This window comes from Pygocentrus nattereri, chromosome 13, assembly GCF_015220715.1.
Source record: "Pygocentrus nattereri isolate fPygNat1 chromosome 13, fPygNat1.pri, whole genome shotgun sequence".
Lineage (NCBI taxonomy): Eukaryota > Metazoa > Chordata > Actinopteri > Characiformes > Serrasalmidae > Pygocentrus > Pygocentrus nattereri.
Genome location: NC_051223.1, coordinates 30712676 through 30725439, shown reverse-complemented (window position 1 = coordinate 30725439; position 12764 = coordinate 30712676). Strand labels below are relative to the sequence as shown.

The window sequence follows — 12764 nt, the reverse complement described above, 5'->3', positions numbered from 1 at the left end:
ATTACTGCTTACCTTACAAAGTGCTCAGGATTGAAGGGTGTGCGGTTGCCTCTGCCGGTAATGCTACACATCTTGACAGATGGGGCTGTTGCATAACAGGCCACAGGATGCTAACATGAACTGGAAGGTTCCTGATCTATGGGGTGTATAAACTAGTGCATGTCTGGAAGTTTCTGCTATTTCATCCTTTGATTGGCTTATCCTAGCAATGTAGGTCTAATCTCAAGCAGAGTGATTCTAGAAAATCATGATATTAATCATAAGCTTATGTCTTACTGGTGTTTGCATACTGATAGTTACTTATTTATACAGTTTATCCTGGTTATATACACCATTTTGGTACTTTACATCAAATCCACTGGGTAAATGCTGAGTAACCATCAACTGATTTCAGACTGAGCTTTATCTTATGTTATAATACACTTAGAATTTTGTATTTAGCATGAAATAATTCTTATTTATTTTGAAGGGAAATTCCACTGAACGTCTGCATAATCAGATGGTTAAGATGGTATGCATGGCCACGTGTGAAATGCTCTGTTCTAGAGAAATGTACAGTCAGAACTATTCAGAGTGGTGGTGATTTGAAAAGCTATAACCTGAAATGTTCTGAGACGTTGTTTTCTGATTGTTTTGAGAGAAAGTTTTGGTGGAGAAGTACATGTAGGGAGTTATAGTCCCCAAAGAAAGTGTATTTTTCAGATTTACCATTTGTTAGCATTGCATGTAAAACGTGTAAAAACTCAGAAGGCACATGAACGTTCACTGGTGGTTTTGAGTAGTAAGTAAAATGGCTATATTTGTATTGCAGATATTGTGACCCCTGGTTCCTGTCACCACCACTGTAAAGAAATCTGAATCAATAGGTTTGTCTACAGTGAACCACTTCACACCAAATCACTCTTAATGTCTTTGTTTGCTCCTCGGTTCAGTTCTGCACATGGAAAAATAAGTGAAATTCCCCTTTAACAAATTGTATGAAAAGTTTGGTTGCCCCTGATAATGTTTGTTGTTGACAGAAAATAAGCCAACAAATCTACAGAGAACACACTTCACACACATTTAGCAAGTGCTCATATGCTGAATTTAACATACTGGAAAAATGAAAACATAAAATGTGCTCTGTGCAGAAGCACAGAAAATAATATTTGATATATATGGCTTCATTTTTGTTCTGTTTTTTTTTTCCAATATGATAAACTCAGCAAATAAATACAAGCTGTGCACTAAAATTTGAAAAAAGGTGCCATATTTAACATATTTAATCAACATTTATGCACAAGATGATGTATTTGTAGATGGTACAACTCCAATTCCAATGAAGTTGGGACGTTGTGTAAAACATAAATAAAAACGGAATACAATAATTTGCAAATCCTTTTCAACCTATATTCAATTGACTACACTACAAAGACAAGATATTTAATGTTCAAACGGATAAACTTTATTGTTTTCTGTAAATATTCACTCATTTTGAATTTGATGCCTGCAACACGTTCCAAAGAAGTTGGGACGGGCATGTTTACCACTGTGTTACATCACCTTTCCTTTTAACAACACTCAGTAAGCCTTTGGGAACTGAGGACACTAATTGTTGAAGCTTTGTAGTTGGAATTCTTTCCCATTCTTGCTTGATGTACTTCAGTTGCTCAACAGTCCGGGGTCTCCGTTGTCATATTTTGCGCTTCATAATGCGCCACACATTTTCAATGGGAGACAGGTCTGGACTGCAGACAAGCCAGTCTAGTACCCACACTCTTTTACTACGAAGCCACGCTGTTGTAACACGTGCAGAATGTGGCTTGGCATTGTCTTGCTGAAATAAGCAGGACGTCCCTGAAAAAGACGTTGCTTGGATGGCAGCATATGTTGCTCCAAAACCTGTATGGACCTTTCAGCATTAATGGTGCCTTCACAGATGTGCAATCTGGACAGTCCTTTTCCTCTTTGGCCCAGAGGACACGATGTCCATGATTTCCAAAAACAATTTGAAATGTGGACTTTGCGTCAGTCCATCTCAGATGAGCTCGGACCCAGAGAAGCTGGCGGCATTTCTGGGTGTTGTTGATATATGGCTTTCACTTTGCATGGCAGAGTTTTAACTTGCACTTGTAGATGGAGCGACAAACTGTGTTCACTGACAGTGGTTTTCTGAAGTGTTCCTAAGCCCATGTGGTAATATCCGTTACAGAATGATGTCGGTTTTTAATGCAGTGCCGCCTGAGGGATCGAAGGTCACAGGCATTCAATGTTGGTTTTCTGCCTTGCCGCTTACTTGCAGAGATTTCTCCAGATACTCTGAATCTTTTGATGATATTATGGACTGTAGCTGATGAAATACCTAAATTCCTTGTAATTGCACATTGGTAAACGTTGTTCTTAAACTGTTGGACTGTTTGCTCATGCAGTTGTTCACAAAGTGATGAACCTCGCCCCATCCTTGCTTGTGAATGACTGAGCCTTTCAGGGATGATCCCTTTATACCCAATCATGACACTCACCTGTTTCCAATTAACCTGTTCACCGGTGGAATGTTCCAAACAGATGTTTTTTGAGCATTCCTCAACTTTCCCAGTCTTTTGTTGCCCCTGTCCCAACTTCTTTGGAACGTGTAGCAGGCATCAAATTCAAAATGAGTGACTATTTGCAAAAAACAATAAAGTTTATCCGTTTGAACAATAAATATCTTGTCTTTGTAGTGTATTCAATTAAATATAAGTTGAAAAGCATTTGCAAATCATGGTATTCTGTTTTTATTTATGTTTTACACAATATCCCAGCTTCATTGGACTTGGGGTTATACATAAATTCCACAAGATCTTATCAATGATAGAAAAATATAATACAAGAATGAATGCCTCCTACACTTACTGCACATTTTATGGTCCTATGGGTCTGCAGGCTTCAAAATCTTGATACAGATATATTTAAAGGGCAGCATTTTATACTAACTGAGCTTTAATGTTTCAGTTGCCATTCTCATTGTCATCTCACTACACAACATGGCTGTCTTTAATGGCATCAGTATAGGAACCATGCTAACCTCCATGTTCTGTGTAGCTGCTGGAGAAACGACTGGCTTCTTCTAGCTCATAACCTGTCATTCTGTCATATCACTCAATTCCTCATCTCAGTTCCCATCACCATGTCGCATTCAACACATACAACCTTCAAAAAATGTTAGTTTTTCTTAATACCTAGTAATAATGGCAGTGTAAGGCAAACGTCTGCACAGTGTTTTTATTGGCACTAGGACTGTGGAATATATGAATTAGACCAATATGTTTTACTTCATAGACTATTATACAACATACTACTTTATATCTGAAGATTATGTATTATACGTCTCCATATTTCATGTATCTCCAAGCTCGAAATGTGTTTGTGTGCATATGTTTATGTGCCTTATATTCTTTGTATTCAACAGATGAGGACAGACTGCTAACGCCACTGAAATATGCTGTGTCAGCAAACATAAAATCTGTATTTATAGCCAAAAATATGTGCACACATACACATATACATACATACACACATTCATCCAGCACACTGATATGGGATCAGGGGTGGTAGGCGTCCCTCTCCTAATCTGCCCAGGGGTCAGAGGGTATAAAAGCCCCATCGGCCCCTTTGCCTCTCCCAGAGAAAGCTCAGCGTAGACACCTAACCCTCCACCAGCCAGCAGGAAATACAGAAAGACCGGCGGTGCTGCGCCCACACGGAACCATATAGCTGTCTACCAGCCGCAGCAGTGAGTACAACTCTATGTAATTCTAAGCAAAATTCTAGAACTGCATAGAATGTGGGATGCTGAGTAGAGTTCTTTATATCTATGGAAGATGAGGGTGAATCAAATTCCAGGATGCTGGGAAATGTGGAGCTGTATTGGAAATCGCTCCCTGTTCCAGCAACATTGTGCACGTATCTTTTATCTGTTTCAATGTTATTCACCAGTCAGTTCACTATAGAGCTAGTGAAAAGTAAATGAGTGAACCGTTCCAAGCGCAGCATAGAACTCTATAACATAGAACTCTATAACATTACTCATTATGGAATGTGGAATTGTGAGTAGAACTCTAGAACTTGAATATGGAATATGGAAACCTGAGAAAGAGCAATGCTGCACCCACACAAAGCCATATAGCTGTGAGTCAGCTACAGCAGTAAGTAGAACCCTACGGAATTATGAGTAACATTCTAGAATGTGGGATGGTGAATCGAGTTCTGTGTCCCTATGGAAGATGTACGGATGAAACGAGTTCTAGAATGCTAAGAAATGTGGAGCTGTATTGCTCCATTACAGCTGTGTTGTTGTGCTGTTCTCAACAGTAAAAATCAACTGTTTCATTGTCATTCATCAGTCAGTTCCCTGTAGAATGAGTTATGAGAGTATATGAATGAGAGTATACGAATATATACGAATGAGTTAATGAGAGAACCGTTCGGAATGCAGCATAGAACTCTATAGCTCAATGTAGAATATGGAATGGTGATTAGAGCTCTAGAACTTTGTAAAAAATTGAATGGTGAGTAAACTCCAGAACTCTGTGGAATATGGAATGGTGAGTAGAGCTCTACAACTTTGTGGAATATGGAATCATCGGACGAGCTGCAGATCATGAAGTTCTATGATACAGTGTGGTACTTGTGGAGAGAAATGGACTTTTCTGGTGAAGCATTTGATGATGGGATAGTTCTGTTACGGTTGTGCTCGAGGTCTAAGATGTGAGAACCTGACGCCGGTGGAGAAAAAGCATGTACCGTGAAGACGAGATAAAGATTGAGAACAAATCCATTTACTTGGTAGACAAATAAGTAGAGGGGTAGTACTTAACAAAATAAGTTTCTTTCTGACACTGCAGCACTAATTAAGAGAATGGAGAAAGGATCAAATGGAAGTCAAAAATATGGATAAATTATGCTTAATTGATGTAGCTCTTTGAGAAATTTTGATAGGTATTTAATTTTGGGGAATAATTCTAAACACTTATTTTGGTTTATGTGTGAGAAGTAAAAGCAACAGAGGTTTGAAATTCAACTCAGTGGTTATATAGGCCTAAAAAGATTCCATTAGATCACTTTGTTGTGTCTCCATGAGAAAATGCCACGTACAGAGAACTCTTTGTATATTTTTTTACTTATTATCAATCACTTTTTATTTGAAAAATATTCCCACAAAGATGAAAGTGTTGCCAAATGCCATACAATATTAGTCTGCAATCAACACTTCAAGACTAATTATAAAACAAATCCTCATCACATCTTTCATAACTAATAGATACACTCTCGTTTTACCTATATAAACAGAAACCAAAATGGTGCCACAGTAAAGAACCCCACTTATTGTTATTAATATCCATTGTAGTGCACCATATCATAGATTCAGTCTGGGCGTTTGTCATTGAAGGAGATCACCAAAGGACATGTTTTTTTTTCCAACTCTACTTTTCTGTGAGCTCAGCATGTTCGCTGTTGTCCTTTCGCTAATGAGATTAACTCGGGTCCCGATTGCTATTTACTGCGATAGGGGTGCGCTTATTAACTTGAGCCCTGGATTACACAAATTGGGTCACCCTTGGCAGCACTGTTGTGTTGAGCTCCTCCACAGGGTCTCAGACACAGTCCAGAGCAGCCATGCACCTCCACTCAACATGGCTGTAGATCTGTGTGTTGCTCATCAGTAAGAGGATTATATAGATACAGGCCCATTGCTCTGAGGTGGTGGGGAGATAGGAGAGGACAGGACAGCTTAAAGGCCATTAATATATACCTAGGTGAGGGCAGGGGTTACCAATGTGGAGGTCATTTTAGTTTTGCTTTATTAACTTGTAATTGCTCTGAAAATCAATTATATTCCGTCCTGTTTAGTGGTCGTTTAAAAGGTTGTTTGTAATATGTTGTTATACAGAACTGTCCTAAGCGTTATGTTCCTTAGCTAGCGGTTTAAAATCATTCATTTCAGCAGTAAGTGCTTTTCGCTTGTAAAAACACCAGATCACATTAGAACAAGTGTAAAAAAACATTAATGCAGTAAAAAATAACCTGAATATAAAAAGGAAAATTGATGTAAAAATGTAAATGTTTTCAAAAAAAGTTCTTATCAGCCAAATCTTATTAGTATTTATTAGCCAAACCAGATTTTGTCTAATGTGGCTGGTTGATTGGAAGAAAATTGCAAATAATGAAGGGCTGCCAAAAAAAAGAGGTTTGGAAACCATAAAATCAACATACTGTTAAACTAAAATTGCTACTTTATTCTATCATTCAATTATTCTATTTGCATTTATTCCAATGTTTGTGTTTTATGAGCAATCGACACTTACTGGCATGATAGTTTTTTAAATTTGCATAGTATTGTGAATAAAAAAACTACAAAAGTGATATCTTGACAAGTAAAAGCCTTTCAGTGGAAAAATAGATATTTTCAGTGTATGTAATATTTCTGATTATGAGCTTTTTGTGAAATATTATATTATTATTTCTAGATGTTTTTTTACTTGATAATTTAGATATTTTCACTAGAAAATTATATTAACTTCAAACAAGTAAAAATGTCTACAAATTAGTTAAATAATTGGGCAATGGGTCTCATTCACCAACTGTTCTTAAGAGGACATTTCTTCTTAAAACTCACAGTTTTCTGATGATTCTGACATTCACCAATGTTTTCTTATTTGGGATTTGTTCTTAGACATCTGATGTAGACTTTTTCTTGGGATTTTCTCAAGAACAAATTAAAGAAAAAAATTCAGAAGGTACTGGAGAATGAGGCCCAACATTCTTACAACAATCTTAAAATGAGACATATTAGACATATCAACTAGACTTAAGAAGTGATCATTTGCCATATTTTTTTTCTTCTTTCTGAGAATTAAGGTTTATGGCCTTGACAATGTGATGCACTTAAAACTGACTAATTTTTTAGTTTGCATGCTATTTTGTTCCCTGCTGGTTTCAGCCAGACCTAACTGACAGGCCATTAAACTCAAATGATAAACTATCTCTCTGTACTCTGCAGAGACCTACATCAGGGAGGCGTTGAACCCAACAACCACCAAAAATGACCGGTGGTGACATTGAACATGCTGTACCCCCACCCCCTCCATCTATGGTTCTGGAACCACCTAAACCAGAAGTCAAGGCAGCCACCCGTGTGAGCGGTGGCCCAGCCACACCACGCAAAGGCCCACCCAGGTTCAAACAGAGGCAAACTCGGCAGTTCAAGAGCAAGCCCCCAAAGAAAGGTGTCCAGGGGTAAGTGTGACCGCACTTGGGTCATATATAAAAATAAAGGAGCCAAAAAGAGTTGAATGACATAGAAAGAAAAACATTCATGGTTTCCTAAAGACCCTTTTTAGAGAAGGAGACTACTGTATGGGAAAGGTCTTTAAGCTTTTAGACGGCTTTGTCACACTCACATACTTCTTTTTCAAATGTGGCTCTTCAAGGCCACCAAAAGTAGTTCTTCTGTGGCATCTTTACTTTTAAGAGCTTAAAACTGTGGCATCTTTACTTTTAAGAGCTTAAAACAGTCACTGGGAGTGATGCAATAGAAGAACTACCTTTGCAACACTAAATTAATCACTAAAGTTATCTAAAGAATCATCTAATTCAAAGGTTTTTTGAGGGAGCCAAACAAATGTGGTTCTTCTATAGCATTGCTCCACAGAACCACAGAAACTTTTGTGGCAGCTTTTTGGCAACTCTTGTTTATGAGATGTTTGTCTTTTCAGCTCATTCATCTTCAGTTGTTGGCATTGTTTCTAGCTATAAGTCTTGACTTAGGGCCCCTGAGCCACCAGGGGCCACTGAGTATGTACTTTTTACATTTTATTTAATAGTATTTTTCAAAAAATTAAAATGAGTCCAGAGATTCCCTACATTGTTTCTTTAACAATAGTAATAATGTATTAATTCTTATTCTTTTCTGACACACAAGAGAATATGACTGGGCTGTGTGGGGTGTTGGGACCTTCTCAAGTTGAATGTGGCCTAGAGCCTCCAAAAACAATCCTGATTGGTGTCATATGAATTACTTAGAATATTTCTGTATTACACTTGAGTTATTAAGCTTTGTTCTAGTCTTGCATGCAAAACACTATGATTGCCGTGGGTGGGTGTGGGCCCCCTCAAGCAGAGCATGATTTGGGGCTAGCAAATGTCCCAGGTTGTTACTATGAATTAAGAATAGTTCTCCAAAGTGGTTAGACTAATCAAGGCTGTCATTTACTTAGAATCATATCCTGATCTGTTCTTCCGCTTGCCCCAACAGCTTTGGAGATGATATTCCTGGAATGGAAGGTTTAGGCACTGGTGAGTGATCTTTTCATTTTTTTCCCTTCATCTCCTCCTCACGTGTGGTTTAGTATCATCTCAATCAGCATCATCCATCGTTTATTCTTAGCTGCCCTTGGGCACGTATTACAGTTCATGCCACACGAGCTGTTCGCATTGGCCATGACTCGTCATAAAACGGTATCAGTGAGATTAAACAGGCTTGAGTGCTGTTCTCCTTGCAAGCTGCTTAAGCAAACCAGCACGAGACTGGGTTAGAATGAAAAGGCCCTCCACCAGAGAGTGGACACTGACACGGTCATTCAGTCTGAACTGTGTACATGGTGCCAAAAAATAACTTAGTGTGAATTCACTCTGCTGTGTGTTTCCCTGCAGACATCACTGTCATCTGCCCTTGGGAGGCCTTCAACCACCTGGAGCTGCACGAGCTGGCCCAGTACGGCATCATCTGAACCCTCCATCTTCCCATCATCCTCTGTACCGTTTAGACCCTCCTCCAAACCAACTGCCTCCACCCTGGCCATGGGCTCCAGTGGGACCATTCATACTTACACCTTATCACACAAACATTCAATAAAAAAGCAACATTCACAAAAATGGAAAAATCTAAGAAAAATTGTTAATTAAAAAAAAAAAAACCTAACAAACCCATCCACCCTGTCTATCTGCCCTCTCCGGTTTCTTTCTTTCCCGCAGCCAAGGTACACACATTCTTTCTGCTCATACTGTAGGCCAAAACGCAGGGCTGTGTTTGACTCACTGTCCAGACAGATCGTGCTCCGTTGTCGTTTTAGAGGTATCGCCGAAAGAGTCCCATCTTGACCCCCTTTTCCCTTTCTATTTCTTCTTTCTTTTCTATATCACCCTTTCTTTCGGAACAGAACTTGAAACTTACGCAAGCAAGACAGCCTCAGAGTGAGTATAAGTGACACGCCCGTGAAACGATCAGCTTCTCGTTTCACGTGCCTCGGCCTCCTCCGCCACCATCTCGGAGGTTTGTCCACCTTTGCCGAGTTTTAAAAAAAAAGATCGTAGTCCTGTAGAGATGGGATGCCTGCTGACCGACGCTGAACACAAAAATCTACTAGGAAACTTACCCCCCCCCCCCAAATAAGAATAAAATAAAAACATTTGCATCATAAAACTTATTGGTAAATCATAGAAATTAACTTTCTGACTTCCATTGTTATCTAACCAACCTCTCTCTTCCTTTCCTTTATCTTTTTACTAGTGCTATTATGTATTAACCTCATACACTCAGGGATTTGTAAAATGTTTTGAAAGTAAGGACTTCTCGAAAACTTTGTCATCTTTTTTGGTCACTTTCTCGGCTGCTCTTGCATGCTTGCTAAAAAAAAAAAACACTGTCCACTACCTTTGGCTAGTAGACTGGAAACCATGGAGGAGAGGGGCTACATTTTTATAGGACACAAAAATAGAGACATAGAAAGTAAGGTACCCTGAGATGTGGTCAAAGACACTGTTATGTGTTGTTTGGTAAGTGGTCTTGGGTGGCTGTGATTGGGAAACAGTGCTAGACTGCCTTGTCTTTACCTGCATGCTTGTTTTAATACATAGTTATTCATCAGCTCCTCTTCATCATCACCATCATCATCACTCTTTCTTTCTGTGTCCACCTGTAGTTTCACTCTATTCTCTGTACATCTCCACTGTGCTCTATCAGTATTTTAATTGTATTGAAATCTTGTTGATTATCTTTGCATGTTTTATTTTTACATTTCATTGTAAGTTTATCATGAATTAATTTCTATGTGGAGCTTAAACTGAATTGCATGTTCTATCCATAGATTTTCTTTTTCAAGTTTTGACCTTACGTCGTCCATTGTGTGCTGGCATTGTGCGGCGTGTGCATTTGTCTTACCGTGTTTATTTGTTACATGTACAACTCTTCCCCCCATTTTCATCTTCTGTATGACCCTTTTGTGGTTAACCATTATCCTGCGTTTAATACATTTAATCTAGACACATTCCTTTATTTGGATAGTATACAGTGCTAAACCTCTGTGTGTACCCTCACTGTGATGTCTGCAGTGAGAGAACACAGCATGTTTGCACAAGCATGAATATTTATCAGTCAACTTTCATCCCATGTCCTCCTGAAACCTCTTCCTCTGGATGACGTAAAGGTTGTTTGGGAGTTTTTGCCACATTGTCCTCCCTGGATCTGGTGGTATGTTTGCAGAAAGAGATCAGCTGGTTTACCCATTCACTATGCTTGAGACAGATCAATCCATTGGACACCGTGACTGTCTGTAATCAGTGACTGAAGTGAAGGTGTTTCTTCTCTACAGGATGAGATCAAAATAAAGCTGGAAAAAAGTGTAAAAGAATAGATAGTGTGTTCATTGCAAAAGACTTTAAATCTACACTTCCCTTTTCACTTCAAAAACTATGCTAAATAATTTCAATAAATCTATGTAATTTGATCAGTCTATCAGTTTATGTGTTGCCACCTCTTCTCCACCCACAATGAAACAAATTAATAGTTTGCTTTGATTCATGACACAATGCTTTATAATGACTCACTGTTGGTACTAATCCTCCTAAACTTTATAGCACTTATTGTGTTTATCTAGAATCAATTTTGGTGTTTAAGGGCCTAATAGCGGACTTAAAGGGCCCATATGGTGGAAAATAAATGTTCTTCACTTTTTGGAATTAAGTTTGTTGTTACATTCACCCTGTTTTAAATAACAGCCCATGCACTGTTTTCATGATGTCACAAAAAAAAAAATTAGCTCCGCCCACTCGCACTGAAGTCACACCGAAAGTGCCTGGACTGCTTTTTGAATGAGGCACAATACAAGAGAGCCAATCAGAACATTTAGATCAATATATTATTTGCATATATCACTCTCAAAGGCTCCAGGTACAAGTACAGTCAGCTTATTTCTAAAGGATAAAATGCGTTTGGGAAATGTTCATGTAAAAAAGTACTTTTTTACAGTGCTATTTTACTAAAGTACTATTTTTATAACATAAAACAATACAAACGTCGTAACAGGGCGTCAGGAGGAAAACGTAAATACAAGAAGGGCCCTTTAAGTGTATGTGGGGTGTAATTACAGGACTTGTTTCCATGCTTGAAAAACTTCAACAGGACCTCAGTGAAGATTTTGTTCATTTGTTAATTCCTAATTTGAAAAATAAATAAATAAATAAAACCTTAAAGATAAACTAAAGCACCTTGTCTATTTTGAGCAGGGCTGTGTAGGTCATATCAGTATTGAAGTGCTATATTATGTCTTAATTTATTGCATGCTTTCCACACAGACGTGGCTTCAAGACTTTTATTTTGAAAACGAAATCCCTCCCTGTACTGTCGCGACTTTAACCCTCACAGGTTCGTGGGCTACGTTACAATATGCACTCTTGTGCACTACCGAGAATGCCTTGCTAGTGTTAAACCGACCTGCATCTAGTTCAGTTTATACTTTTCATTATTTCTTTCTTTCTTTGGTCCTCTTTCCCACCCCAACCTGTGTAACCAGCAGAGATGTTCTTTCCTATTCTGCGCTTCAGAAACTCGTACAAGTAAGTACACTGTACACTGTACAAGTAAGCAAATGAACATTTTGCGCGAGTGGACTTTACATGACTACACAAAACCGTTAAGCCTGACTGTCGAGCAGGTGTTCCAAAGAGAACACGAGTACACATGTTATTAGGCAGCTAGAACTGTATGCACTAGATAAGCAGTCTAAAAGTAGCAAGTACCACCATACAGCACAGCCACAGTGCCCAACTGGCACGGTTTGCACAGCCACAGTCACACTAGTCAGAACGCCAGAACCCGTATTTAAACGCAGTGGCGCGGAGTTCTACCCACTGGCCACTACCCACTATTATAGTTAGAACACCGTATATTGGAGCGCAGCCACATAGGATTCTATGCACTACCAAATTGTTATAACACAGGCATGTATATCGGATCGCAAGCGTTCTAGAAAGTCCACAGTAACACTGAGTTAGAATTCAGCATATCCCCATTACCTACTCAGCGGTTAGCTACTCATCCATTGTCTAGGATACTCACCCACTATCTAGGATACTCAGTGGTTGGGTAGGATACTTACCCATTATCTAGGATACTCACCTGTTGGCTGGAATACTCACCCCTTTTCTTGGATACTCACTGGTTAGCTAGAATACTCACCCGTTTTCTTGGATACTCACTGGTTAGCTAGAATACTCACCCATTATCTAGGATACTCACCGGTTAGCTAGAATACTCACCCATTATCTAGGATACTCACCGGTTAGCTAGAATACTCACCAATCATCTTGGACACTCTAGGATACTCACCTATTTTGGTTGTTGCAGTTGAAGTCATTATTATTATTAAATTATAGTGTCTGTGGTTCATTTATACTTTCTTTTGATATACAGACTTGTGTCAGTGCAGTCATCCTGAAGGTGTTGGTGTACACACTGGGACGCCAACGTT

The 12764-nt window shown here is 38.9% G+C and overlaps 1 protein-coding gene across 1 annotated transcript; it reads left to right on the top strand.

The window, feature by feature from the left end:
- Positions 1-3625: 3625 nt before the first annotated feature.
- On the top strand, positions 3626-10742 carry pde6gb (phosphodiesterase 6G, cGMP-specific, rod, gamma, paralog b). Its single transcript, XM_017701907.2, has 4 exons — positions 3626-3751; positions 7019-7254; positions 8273-8313; positions 8671-10742. Exons 2-4 carry the CDS (start codon positions 7061-7063, stop codon positions 8745-8747), a joined length of 312 nt encoding a protein of 103 aa, XP_017557396.1. The 5' UTR covers positions 3626-3751; positions 7019-7060; the 3' UTR covers positions 8748-10742.
- The last annotated feature ends 2022 nt before the right edge of the window (positions 10743-12764 follow it).